At 35.9% G+C, this 14431-nt stretch overlaps 2 protein-coding genes across 18 annotated transcripts in view; both read right to left on the minus strand.

Annotated features, from left to right (window-relative positions):
* LOC110829635 (sialin) overlaps positions 1–1538 on the minus strand; it is a 58176-nt gene extending 56638 nt beyond the window's left edge. Inside the window, exon 1 of one of the 6 annotated variants that reach the window (XM_087358354.1) lies at positions 1025–1538. Coding sequence is in view for 2 of the 6 variants with exons in the window: in XM_087358348.1 (XP_087214474.1) it covers positions 789–819 (31 nt within the window). In the remaining 4 variants the exon portion in view is untranslated. Of the gene's footprint in view, positions 1–14; positions 764–788; positions 918–955 lie in introns of those variants that run through there. The other 5 variants (XM_087358351.1, XM_087358348.1, XM_087358352.1 and 2 more) reach the window with 5 other exon arrangements.
* A 1336-nt stretch (positions 1539–2874) lies between these two features.
* LOC110829632 (EGFR adapter protein) overlaps positions 2875–14431 on the minus strand; it is a 743671-nt gene continuing 732114 nt past the window's right edge. For all 12 annotated transcript variants that reach the window (XM_087358340.1, XM_087358342.1, XM_087358338.1 and 9 more), the window contains 3 exons: positions 14158–14388; positions 13407–13578; positions 2875–10675 (listed from right to left, as the gene is read on the minus strand). In XM_087358340.1, coding sequence (XP_087214466.1) covers positions 10466–10675; positions 13407–13578; positions 14158–14388 — 613 coding nt within the window. In that variant the 3' untranslated portion in view covers positions 2875–10465. The remainder of the gene's footprint in view (positions 10676–13406; positions 13579–14157; positions 14389–14431) is intronic.

Consider the following 14431-nt stretch of genomic DNA (forward strand, 5'->3'; position numbering starts at 1 on the left):
ATCTTCAGACTCACCGCCGTGAAAACCACACGGGATAAAATACCTTGTCTGTCTCGAGAAGAGAACAGAGATGTTATTGTGTACTGAACATCACATAAGGCACTGCAAAACGTTTCCACAACTCTGTATGCTGTCTTAGACTAATAACGTCACAGTTTCTTGCTTTGCAGAGGTGGCTGAACACGATGGTAGCAGCAGGCTTCTAACTAATCCCTCATTACTTTTGCCTACTTCGAGTGCCTCTGAGATGAGCTGAATCTCCCTCCAAGGACAATTCTATCTTTATAGAAAATTCTTTAACTGAACCTACACCGTAAAAAATCTAAACTTCTCAGTGCTAATTTAATAACAGAAGGTGCACACCAACAGGAAACCTAATTACTGCCTTCCCTTTTATCAACTAGACTAAATTCCAAATATCCAGTTGTCTTCACATCTCAGAAATAAACTTGTCCGAGGCTCGGAACTGGAACTGGCCGGTCATACTAGTGACTTTTCGACTTTCTCATCTCTTCCATGCGTACTACTTGGATCGCCCAACTCACGTTTCTTGTTTGAATCACAGTATTTTATGGAGAACAAAAATCATGAAGCGTCTCATTGTATACATTTCTCCATTGGCCCCTTTTATGCACAAATATTCTCCTCAGCATCGTATCCCAAAAGACCCTTAATTTGTCTACCGTTGTGGTAATCAAGTTTAACACACATATAAAATAACAGATCACATTACATTTTAGCTTCAGGTTGTTAGACAGGGGACAGGAAAATAAAACAATTCTGTACACCAATTATTTTTAAAACAATGTCTCGCGTCATATCCGTTATCTATGTTGTTCTATTGTCCATAGGGCTTATGTTACTTGCGAGGCACAATGCTAAGCTGCGAAGATAACGTACGCCCCCTACGTTATTTTCACAGTGTCACAATTACACTGTAAAATGCGTTGCTTACTTTTAAACCTAAATTCGTCACTTGGTCAAAGTGTAGTACAAAATTGATGGTTTATATTACGTGACGTACTCTTCAGTTAAATGTCGTATTGATACCACAAAACACGAGAACAGAGCTCAGTTACTCGTCCCAACAATCTGCCTTCACTACACAACGCGTATACTGTACACAAGGGCACCAACGTTACCTATCTCCACACATCTACACAGCTTCTGTGGTAAACACGCATCCCAACTTAACGTACGCTCTATATCAAAAGCACAGACGTACAAGGTCTAATGCGGTAATTTTGTAATTGAGCCATTACATCGGATGCAGAGTAGGAGAGGTCTTAAAGGGATTATAACAGCAGATAAACTTCAAAAGCTATGACAGCAAAGAGAATGAATCATGAATGGGAAAATGTGATATAACAAGGAAACGTTTTTGCACGTTGCTCCACATGAAATACCCAGATTGTCTGGGGGCGAGTCGTGTGGGGATCCGTAAAGACGGGAATGGTCAACGAGATAAATTATAAAAGAAATGGTTATATTATTTTAGGAATAAGACAGCCCATAGTGTGCAATGTGCATACTTTTCAAGTTGTCATACAATGTATACAATTATCATTTCCAAATAAATAAACATAAAAACCAGGCTGTTTTCTTTTTGTTGAGGGAGGGGTTTAAATAATTTATGTAATTCGTGTCCTATTTGTTGCTCTTAGGCTGAATCCAATAATATATATTTTTAAAATATTTTTCCTCCCTGGGGACCTGTGAAGTCCTAGGAGTTCTACAGAATAAAATTCGGCAGATACAATAACAATAATGTTCTTAGAAATGTAAAGGACGTCACGGATCACCTACACAGGAAAAAAACAACACAATTCAGGTTACTGCATATAGAAAAGTATGACATTGTCTTCAGGGAACAGCAAATAAATGTCTGTCATGATCTGTTTCAACATTATTGCAACGAGGACGAAGAATACGAGAATTTGGTAAAAAGAATTTTGTAACTGAAGCACTGAATACTTCGCAGTGGATTCTATTTGGGTTGGATGAAAGGTGGGTGGGTGTACCACCACAAATAAAATGACTACTAATTTGTTTTCCCTGTTGTTAGTTTGTGAGAATGTATGCTGAGGGTGGGAACCCAACCTCTTCAGGACACTGGAGAGAAAGTTTCAGACTCAACTGGAATAACAATCAAATCAAATTTTTAAGTGGGGAGCGCAGGCCCAAATACTGTTTCTTAATGAGGAGGTTAGATCAAGTGGTAAAGTACGTGATTTGAGTGTCTACCGACACACGCCAATCTTTATGCAAAATGTAATAGGTTTGCTCTTAGTTATTTCAGTATTCCTTCACTTTTTATTTTTTATTTCTTCATTCTTTCATTTTCTGTCCATCCAGGTAACTTCATTTAGATAACAGAAATTCTGATTTTTGAGGTTTACCTCTGATAACCCTCTATTTTTGGAAAGTGAAACAATATATGGAAATTTTAATGTAGCTATAAATAAGATAAAATGAAATTCTTCTTCTTTTTCGAGTTTAACAATGTTTATACATTTTCCAGTACCCTTTACGGGTCCCCAACTTCTTAGTTGGCTTGATCTATAGAAATTCAGTAGGACTCCTTGGACGAGGGATCGGCCCGTCGCAAGGCCTCTTACCTGTACAAAGGACAGCACATCACAGAAAAACATCCATGGCTTGAGTGGGATTCAAACCCACGGTCCCTGCGACCAAGCAGCACAAGACCCACGCCTCAGACCGCGCGGCCACTGCGGACCTCATGAAATTAAAATAAGATGTAAAATTACTTACAACAGTAATCAACCATTGAAACACAAATGACACAATGCTAACTCATATGAAACTGTTTCTAATGACAATTAACAATAATTCAATTAATTAAATAAACATAAATGACACAGCACCAACTCATGTTTATTACAATAAATAAATAATTAGTATAATTTTGATTTACAACCATATGAATTTTGTACATCAGCTGCAGCAAAAACATTCATATTAAGCAACATGAATAACAATACAAATGCTTCTTCCATAATGGAAATGCGTTTCCAAGACCTTTCCACTTTCTCCACAGAAAAAATGAACATTTCAACCCTCGGTCATGAAATTTTAAAATACACTGTAAAACTGAAAATTATGGTAAAATAATGTAAATGTGCCTCTGTTCCATAAATACAGTTCTTAGAAAATGTATTTTCATCTAATTAAAACCGATGACACAATATTAATAAAACAACTGAAGGCGAGGGAGTACATAGTTCTGGTGAGAACAAAGTGCGTAACTAATTTTTAAATTTCTCTGTGAATTATTCAACTTAGCCACCATTCATTCAAATATTCTTTACGACAAAATAATAGTCTGCACAAAAAATTATAGATTCATATTATAAGTTTAATGCAATACCATCATCATCATCATCATCTTAAAAAATTGTGTACTGTCATAAAAATTATAACATCAAATTTACTACTAATTATGTCAACTCAGAATTGTCAAAAGAACCATGTAGATACAAAAAATTACAGATTTGAAACTATCCTCTCACTTCCAACTCTGGTCTGAAAATGTCTATTTCCTCATGTATGTAAGATTTGTCCAGCCATCTAGACAGAGCAGCTTTCTTGTAAAGAAAATTAAATAACGTACGTGCTCCTGTTAACACTGGTCTCGAGCGAGACCACTGATATTTGTATCATATCAGGATGAACATTTTGGAACATTGGAGTATTCTTTTTACAGAATATTATTGTTTTTAATAAGATATAAATTAGAAGAGTAGACATTCTAAGTAACATCATCATTAATGCTACTTAGCGTTTCACACGGAGTGAATGTTCAGCGCCTTTGAATCTTTTATGTTATTCAGTTGTGCAAAATCTATTAAAATTTCCCGTGTGAGTCTTCTTCCAACTGCTTAGTATTTAAATATGACACTACTTTAATATTATATGCACTAAGAGCCAGTTGGTTGTTCTATTGTACACAGCCTCTGCAAGAAAGGGTAAATTCAGGTGCTGAATACGGTATAAGATGGAGGAAAACAGAAGAGGAAAGAAAGTATGAAATTAAGACTGACATGAACTTGCACATAAATGAATCTTCCTTGTCAAACAATTAAAAAACTCTCCCAACACGTGTTAACAAAATTCAAAGGTGAAAATATTAAGAGTATACAACCTTAATGCACTGAAAAACACGAGAAAGTGGACATGAGTGAAGTGTGATGCGGAGAAAAAGAGGTTCAGGGAGGAATAAGGGACAGTCCCTTGCTGCCAATGACAGAACAGTTCTGAATGTCTTACTGGGATACTTTGAAGACCCATTCCTCAAGTGCCTGAGCACTGCGGGTCCCAACTTTTCATTGACTTGATCTATAGACATTCGGTAGGACTCCTTGGACGAGGGATCGGCCCGTCGCAAGGCCTCTACCTGTACACAGGACAGCACAACACAGAAAAACTCGGACAAACATCCATGGCTTGAGTGGGATTCAAACCCACGGTCCCAGCGACCAAGCGGCACAAGGCCCACGCGGCCACTGCGGACCCCTCTGAATGTCTTAGTAATCAGATATAAACCAAAATATGGAAGGTAATCTTGGAATATATATTTCGCAGAATGACCTCTTTAGATGTGTAATTTTACTGACTAAAAATGCGTCAGCCAAGTTGCACGGTAAACCCAGTACCTTCATTCCTTTTCTATATTACCCATACAGCTTGATGGTTAGAACATACACTCAGCCAGGATGAGGTACCTGGTTCCATTAATAACTTGGATCACAATTTCTCATCTAACTACGCATCACTAAAACTGTTTGTCACAAGCAGACATAAACATACATTTATGAGCAATGTATTTATGGTAGCTAGGCTTGTCAGCGGAGAAAGATATGTATGAGAAATTTACATGATTCGTGGCAAGACTTTGTTTAACCAGTGACACTTGAAATACACAGAGTAATTTAAAATGTCTTTCAGATGCCAGGCACAAATTACTCTTAAAATATGTTCTTATAATCAGCACACAATTATTTTGATGAAGAAGGTTACCTTGCGTATTAATTGAAAACATTTTGTGTTCAGAAAGCAATTGCCATTACAACATAACCTAAACATGAATAAAATTTAAATTGTTACATGATTTAACAACAAGAAATAAAAATCATACTTACTGATCATAAGATTTTGAAGTTTACAGGGACAAGACAAGCAGGCTAAATGTATTTCTTTACATTTCTATCAGTAATCATTTATAGACATGGCAGATCAGTTCTATTCATTGTGAGGACATTGTTACTCAATCTTTTTGTTTCCGTCATAAATAAAAGAAATTCTATTAAATCACATCACATACAATGCTGATAAATATAAGAGACTGGGGCTAAATCAAATTACAGTAAACCCTTGATTTAATTGACTAATGGATAGCTGATTTTACAATGCCAGTAATGCATCCTTATATCATAATTTCCATAAGAAAAACCATTAAACAGATTAGTAATATGAACTAGACACCTACAATGACACAAAATTAATTAAAATACTACAGTGTAATGAGGCAATTAACCATTAATAGATATTTTTGGTTTTAATGGACTGTTAAAACTAAAAATGTTCACTAATAACCACTGGATTTCTTCTGTGTTAAATTAGCTCTATACACAGATATTTTTGGTTTTAACAGACTTTGTAAAAAATTGAAAATGTCTGCTAATGCTTAGTATCATGAAAAAAATTTGGGAATACCAGATAGTGTCTGTTAAATTGAGGGTTTACTTTTACACAATACATAAAAGGAAAATACTGGTGCATATTTGAGGGCAGCAATAATTTTTTATTTCTGAAACCAATATTTTTACTTTGTAGGGTGTATAAAGGCAGAATTTTTTTTTAGAAATATTTGCTATCAAAAACTACCGAATTACTATGTGAGAATCATTTAAGAAAAGGTGACAAAGTAGCACAAAGGTCTCTCCTCATATTGGAGGCAGTATAAGTTGGTTCCCCCACTTAATTGTACCTGCACCTTGTCGTGGTGGTGGGGCTTGAGTACCTCAGTGACCCCAAGAGCTACTGGTAGGGCCTCCCTAGCCAGATTGGTCGAGGGGGGAGAGGTCAGGCTAAGACAGGTACCCTGGTCCTCCAGGTTGGGTGTTGGTCGCAAGGCAAACAACCTTGCACCGTAAAAAGGAAGATGTTTCGAAACCTCGATCAAAGCCTCGGACAGACGGACCTAATAGAGGACCAAATTGAAGAGAATAATTGAGGAGGCCGTGGACCGAATACGGACCGGAGAGCCATAGAAGAAGAAGAAGAAGAAGAAGAAGAAGAAGATAAGTTGGTTCTGAATATCAGTATCTTATGTATCTCATGGCAACCCTACATTTGGAACAGCTAATATTTCATGGGAAGTAGTCAAAATATTACCTTTCTTTTAAGCAGATCATAGCTTTATTCTTTCCACCAGTACTTTTAAAGTAACATTTATTGCACTTAACATTACAAAACATTTCAGAAATGGTAAAACAGTTTTTATATGAATGTGTGTGACAGTTTCTAAATATAGCAGTACTTCGAGTTGGGGAACTATTCTGCAGATATCTGCCAATTTAAAATACTGACTTAAGCGGCTCTTACATAAATGTATTCCTGATGATGCATACTGAAACAATCTAAAAAGATTAGAATTAAAATAGTCCATGACTAGCATCATTTTCAGCATGCAGTACCACATTTCATTCATATTTTTGACCATAACTCAGTACAATGTAACTTATTAAATAAAGCTTGGTTTAAGCCAATACTATTGTTCAATGAACTGACAAAGCACATGGCAAACCAGATTTCTGTGGCTGTGTTCAAGGAAAGGCAAAGCAAGCAGCATTTATGCTATTTACAGAAAAACAAAACAAACATATTTGCCTGTACAAGACTAGGTCACAATGGATAATTAAAAAAAAAAAAGGATTTGTGCACAAACATTTGATAAAGTTTTCTTTTTACAACAAATCTTACACAATCTGTTACGAGTAACTGCAATTACTGATATTTCAGATTACTGATACTATAGATGTAATCCATATCTATTATCATTCCACTTTATCATAACATCAGCATGCGAGGAACAAAGGTTATGAATGCCAATGTTTGCGAAACACTATTTGGAAAACATTTATTAATAGGCGCTAACAATGAAAACTTTGTTACTTGTATCACTACACCAAAACACATTTATTTACTGCAGTTTACGTGAGTTAGCGAAATGTTACAAACATACGAATATTTATGTTTGATTTCTTATAACCTTTAAAAATATAGTATTTTGTAACACTATTTGGTTGTCACATCATTAAACTACTAATGAAGTTGCATGTGGAATCTCAGACATAAGGTCGGCACTTGATATAAAGATGACCTATCTGCTCCATTAGTTCACCTTTACTGAGCATTAAAAACTTCAACAAATGCTACAAATTCAGTTGTTAAATATTAATCCTGTTTACTTTTAAAGTGTCACTGTGCTTTCACTGTATTTTTTTACAGAAATGAAAAGCATATCACAACTTACACATTAATGACTCAAATGTCACACATGTTGCTTCCAGAAGCTCTATACCAGCGGTCCCCAACCTTTTTGTGCCTACGGGCACATTTGAGAGTTTATGAGATCGTGGCGGGCACCAACCAATTAACAAAGCCAAATTTTCTTTTCTCCGGACAAATAAGATATGGACACCAAATAATACACAACACAAGACGGCGTTTAATGATGCAATCAAAAATAGTAGTTTTATAAGAACAATTATTACTACTCAAGTGGGAAGTTAGTGTGATGTTTGGCACTGCATTTCATCGGCCAGTTTTTCAAATTTGGGAGTGTACGATGATGTTGCTGCTCGCAAACAATCGTCAAGATGGGCGTCCGTAAGTCAAGATCTGCGCTTTGATTTTATAATGTTCGTGGTTGAATGGCCTTCATTATTCAGTATAACCTCTTTCCGTAACAACGCGGGCACCCAAAAAAAGCCGTGGCAGGCGCCATGGCGCCCGCGGGCACCGCGTTGGGGACCACTGTTCTATACCTTTGTTATAAGCTTATTATTACTACATGACACAAAAATCTAAAATCTTTATGTCATCATTGAAATATGTATGTTCTGACCTTCTTGCTTTATCTTTAATTAATACTATGGGAAATCACCTCCAACTAACACTTTCTAGTAAATACACAAAGAAGGCTACATGGAAAAATTTATGGTCATTGCATATATCTTCCTTCATCATTTGCTTAAGGAGCGTTTATAATGATTGTATTTTCTCAAGTGTTTATCTGAGATGAACTGATTTGTCTGAAAGAAGAATTTAACATGTCGGGCTAACATACTAAAGTTTAATGTATCCATGTAAGTTAGACCTTTAGCTTCTATATTCATTTGTAGCATTCTGAACTATATATTATGTGTCTGTCTGTATAACTAGGCAATAAAAACACTTTAATTCGTTCGTTCGTTAATAAAAACATACATACACACATATAAAACAAGCAGAACTATGTTAAAACTGAAGCAACCTCTCGCCCACTGTTCTGGAGTTCACAGGTACGGACGACGAAACTACAGCTTGCCGCAGACCAGCTACGGCCACCAGACCTCCGGATAAATAGCTAAGTGTAGAGTCTATTCCTATGAACAACAACATTCGGTGCAGTGTCGCTTATAGTACTTTTCGTCAAATATCCTATCCATTATTTATTTTCTAAATCAAGTTTTGAGCCATTTAATTAAATGCATTGATTTCCCTGATGCCACTGATGATAACCTTTTAAGGTTGAAACGCGTATGGCAATAGTGTCTCCTTTACAGTGTTAAAGTTGTTTGTGTGCTTATTTATAGGAAGATTTATGTAAATGAACTGGAAAAGATATGAAAGTAAGAAGTCATGGCACAATTCTGGAATTTGCCTAGAGGGTCTAAGGGGGTTGGGGGGCTCAGCCATATTTTTTAATACTTGATTTTGTTTTTAAGTGAATGAAATATTGTAACACCTGCATTAAGATTATTACTTAATTTCTGCCTATGAAAGTGTTCTGATTTGTACAGAAACAGAAAATAGGTGGAAATATTTTTGTTTTTGGAACATCCCCCAAAATGGGAAATTCATAATGACAGCATTCATGTTTTGTTTTTGGCCATCAAAAACTGAGGCCTTGTGCTAAGAAAAAAGTACATACATCTCCAAAAAAGGTTACTAGCAGATGCCAATACTAGCAAGACCATAAAGTTATGAACATAAGAGTATTAGTCAGTGGACAATCGTATACTTTTGACAATCTGGCAAAGTAAGGTGATGTAATTATTGGCAAATCAGTAAAAATATACCATAACATGTGGCTAAATTATTATTTTTGGTATGCTTAATATATTGCCTCTTTTCGAGATAACTATAAAAATGTTAGCTGTCATGAGTTATGTATTGGTCCCATGTAATTCGTAGCAAATAATCCTGCAGCAATTCTAAAACACCACGGACATTTTTTTATGCACACATGAACAACATTATTCATGGTACTTAATACCATTTCTACACATTTAATCTGGATGCCATCTTCCTTTCAATATCTGTCTACAGTGTCGTTAATACTTAGAGCATTTCAGACATAACACAGAACCTGACAACACAACATTTGAGAAAATATTAATCATAGAACTTATACTCACCGACTAGTCAGCTTGGTTACAATTCTAAAGCAAATGACGACTGATGACAAATTTATTCATATATTATACAATTAACATACAAAAGTGAAAAATGAAAAGGAATCTGTTAGAAGAAAACCTTATAACGTTATCGATGAAACTCTTGTCAGTTATATGCAAGACAGTAAGAAGAGCTTTAATTTCAAAATTATTATGCTGACCAGTTTTAATGTTCATGTAATTAGTGATAAATTATTTGGAGCATTTTACAGGCTAGTAGTCACGTTCAATATGTTGCAGACTTATAAGACACGGTGTCTGTCTATCGTCTGTACACTTGCCCAGCACAAACAGTAATGATAATTAAACACTGAGGTTTGTAATTACTTTCGAGTTCATTTTTTGAATAGCATGTTAGTTACAGCACAAAAAAAGACAAACAGCATAGAGCACAAGCTATTGAGTCATCTTGGATAATTTCATTTGCATATATGGTGCCTCAGCATGTAATTGTTATATACAAAGTGATTCTCTTGTTAGGTTAGGTTAGGTTTGCACGTATCAACACTGTTTAGTTTATGGCACAAGGATCATTAGAAGTTGAAAATTGATCAATGTAAACTTTTTGAAATTCTGCAAGCACACTGCATTCTACAGTCTCAGAAGTTGAGCTATATATGAGATCATCCACTATGCTGCAATATCTTGCTGTATCCAGCTCGTCATCTACAAGATATTTTCACAGAAGATTAAAGAATGTGGTTGTAGTTCATGTATAGCTACTACACGTTGAGGTCGGCCATCATTTTTCGGAAGTCTGCTAACGTGTTGTAATCGGGATCAGAGTCGATGTCGGCGAAATCTCGACTGGAGTCCGATTTGGCAAAACTAGGATTATAGCGACTTAAGGAGAGAGGGCAAGGCAGCAATTCTGGCATCACTGAGTGGTGTGTGATCAGTGCTGTGAGTGTTGAAAACTCCTTTGTAAATCCCTGAAACCAACAAATTTCTGCTCTCACACATAAAATTATGCGCTATTGTAAGCTAATACACAACAAAAATAAGTCATCATTGTATCTGAGAGTGTTTAGTATAAACTATCGGTAATGACATAACACAAGTCTCAGTGAACTATGAAAGTTTCTGTTGATGGTGTGGGATAAAATATATGATAATTTTTCTTTTGGATTTTGACCATCATATTTTATGTACACAAGCCACAATACCTCAGAAAATGTGCATTGGTGGTAAGCAGGATTCACGACCCATCAGTACATGGGTTCTATCGGGACCGCAACATTTAACGCTCCTGCTGTGACCCCCTTATATCATGTAATAAACATTGCCTTTTGACAGAAACTTCTTAAAATGTTTCGTTTCTTATTCATATGTTATTTGTATGTTGTAGCACTTCATAACCTACTTTCTTTGAAATTCTATTTTAAGATGTATCTTCAAATACAAAACACAGCCAGTAAGTAACTAATTCACTAGAACCGGGCATGAAGTATTGTGAATAATCAGCTGTCTGACATGATTTGGACACTGCCTCTGCCTGCTACATACACAATATGAAGAGCCCCACAGACATCAACACCCTGTGAAGTTCTATACAGAAAAGGAAATATGTTGGTGTTCTGTTGCCTATGAGAATGATCAAAGACTGAGAAACAATTAGATTACAGTACATCAATCCTAATTATAGACACTGGATGTTAAATCCTTCTGATCAAATGAGGACTTCATTGAATTCAATCACCACAAAGGCCTCTAATTTTCTATAGTACAGGGCCTTCAATAAGTAGTTGATAGTTGATCATGTGGTCAAGAAATTCTTTAATTTTACAGAACACGTCAGTTCATTACTGTGTTCATAAAGCCATCACTGGGCTGTATTTTGGGCTAGTTCAATATCATTCACATCTTTAAAAATCTTTGTGTAAAATCCATTCCAATATATCCTCTCATTCACACTTAGTTTTAACAAGTAGTCCCTTCTATTTAGATTATGAGCAAAAGTCTTTACAATATGCTTTCCTCCTAAATTAAAATGTGCTCACACTCTACAAAGAGACATACAATTTATCACTAAAGATAATGAATAAATAGTAAACTGTTATAGATTTAAAACACTGATAACAAATTAATCTTTTATAATTTGAATTCTGAAAGATTTTAAGAGCATTATTTATACCTCATCCACCCTCAAAGAAGAAACTGCAAATACTTAGTATGATCAATCAAGCTTTTAAAGACGACTCTCTTCTGTATGCTGTGAACTACACAGAAAATTATTTACAAATACTGCAAATAGAAGTATATTCACTTTAGTAATTGAAATTTTAAGCATTGCTGCACTGCAAATTTCAATTGTTTCTCCAGCAGACAATTTCTAATCCATAATATTCCCGCATCAAACGAAACATTTCCAAGTACAATGGTGTGTGATAAGACTATGCTCTCATTTTATTCCTTTTGCTTTCAGACTGTTTATCCCAAGCTTTTGTATTTCATAACCTAATGAAATTTAAATGCTTCATTTTATAAAGCACCTCCTTTGTCATAAGACTATAATGTCAATTCAAATTAAATCCATGTTGATAAAAGGCTGCTCATCAAGCAAAGTCTGTCTCTAATCATAAAACAGAAAATATTTGTTAATGTGATAAAAATGGAATTTGTGGTAGTTGGCTCAGACAGTGATTCAGATAAAAAAGCTATCTTTATTGATGGCTTTGTAGTTTGGTCAAGGTGATCGAAGAGACAATTTTCTTCTCACGGGTTGTGAGGCTCATAGACTTGTAGGTAGACACCAACATGATAGAGAAAATAAAATAAGCAAACAAACAACTATTAACACGCAGGCCAGCTACGGCCACCGGACCATCCTATCAATAGCTAAGTGCAGAGTTCCACTTCTGTGAATAACAACATCTGGTGCAGTATCGTTTGAAATATTTTTGTGAAACACCCTATTCATTATTTATTTCTAAATCCAGTTTAAACCATTTGATTAAGAGAATTAATTTCCTTGATGCCACTGATGATGACCTCTTGAGGTTCAAACGTGTATGGCATCAGTGTCTTTTTTATAGTGTTAATAGTTGTTTGTTTGCTTATTTTGTATTCTAATACACTACACGATATGCAAAGTTTTAAGATGATAGAGAAACATTGGTCTCTACCCATGAGTCTACACAGTGTCACAACCCATGAAAATAATACCGTCATCCTCACACAATAGAGTAAGGATGAAGAAGCAACGAAATTATGCAAGGAGAATAAGAAAAAACCTGTAAACTTCAGAAGGCTGGGGAGAATTTTTAATGCAGAAAATCATATAAATTGATAAACACATACTAAAAACCATTCTTTTGCTCATTTGATTCTCTCCACTTATTCATACATTTTATTCTGGTTCATACACTAGTGAGAAATTTCACTAGTTACCTCACTTTTGGCAACAAAAATCTGATAACAGACCATTACTTTTCTTTGGTGCATTGTATCAGTACAGCATCCACGTCAAAATCATCATAACCTACCGAAACAACAATGAAAGCCAACTAGGTACAAATAAGGGAAGTTTCATATTGTTATCTATCGTTTATCAGTATGGCAAACAACACCATTAAGTAAACTGAATGGCCTTAATTTTTACTTTCTTTTACATATCTGATGAAGGAAAAGGGAGACATTTCAGATATATTACAGAATACGTACCTTGATCTTGTAGCCTTTGTTTGTCCTCATGATGAGGTAGTGTGCTATTCCTGAAGGTTGGAAGTCTCGAGGAACCCTTAGCGATAATGCGTAACACCCAGGTTTACTTGTGGACTCACGAACCATGAAGGCTCCAACTGGTTCCTGGCCAAGAACCTCCAAGGTGATTTCACTAAAACATATGGCAGAGTATCATAAGACTATAATAGGAAATTAATAAGGAATTATATGTTCTTAGTTGGTTATTTTACAGTGCTATATTAACTAATGAGGATATTCAGTGTTGAATGAGATAGTGTAAAATGACCATCAAAGAAGATTCATTGCCCTGATGACGGAGGCAGTATGACCTCTGAAACGTTGGTTAACATCGACCAGACTACACAGCGCAACAAACCAGAAGACAGAAATCTTCATACTCATCGCCCTGATGACGGAGGCAGTATGACCTCTAAAACGTTGGTTAACATCGACCAGACTACACAGCGCAACACCCCAGAAGACAGAAATCTTCATATTCATCGCCCTGATGACGGAGGCAGTATGACCTCTGAAACGTTGGTTAACATCGACCAGACTACACAGCGCAACAACCCAGAAGACAGAAATCTTCATACTCACCACTGTGAAAACCTCAAATCTTAAATAGTTAGTTACTTTACAATATTTCCTCTAATAAATAATCAGAGCCTCATTCAGTACATAGAAATCTATTAGCACATGGTTTACAATTTAAGGTAAGCTTCCTTACCGTGGTATTCCTGCCTGGAACCAGGGTGCTGCCCGAAGTTCACCTTCTTCGGTCCGGTTATTAAGGCTATCGGTGCGCTCTGGTAGAGGGGGAGGTGTGGGAGTGGAACCATGAGTACTGCCATCTGCTGGTGGCTGCAGTGGACAGGACCCTGAACTGCAGGAACTGATCTGTGAGATTCTCTTTGATTTGAAGTCCTGGTCAGTGGAAGCAGGAGAACTTTGAGACAACCTAATATGCGGAAAAGTGCAAAGCTCATTATTAAAAGTGCAAG

Source organism: Zootermopsis nevadensis, unplaced genomic scaffold (assembly GCF_977971745.1).
Source record: "Zootermopsis nevadensis isolate Lab colony 2312 unplaced genomic scaffold, Znev_1.0 Znev_ptg000030l, whole genome shotgun sequence".
Taxonomy (NCBI): Eukaryota; Metazoa; Arthropoda; class Insecta; order Blattodea; family Termopsidae; genus Zootermopsis; species Zootermopsis nevadensis.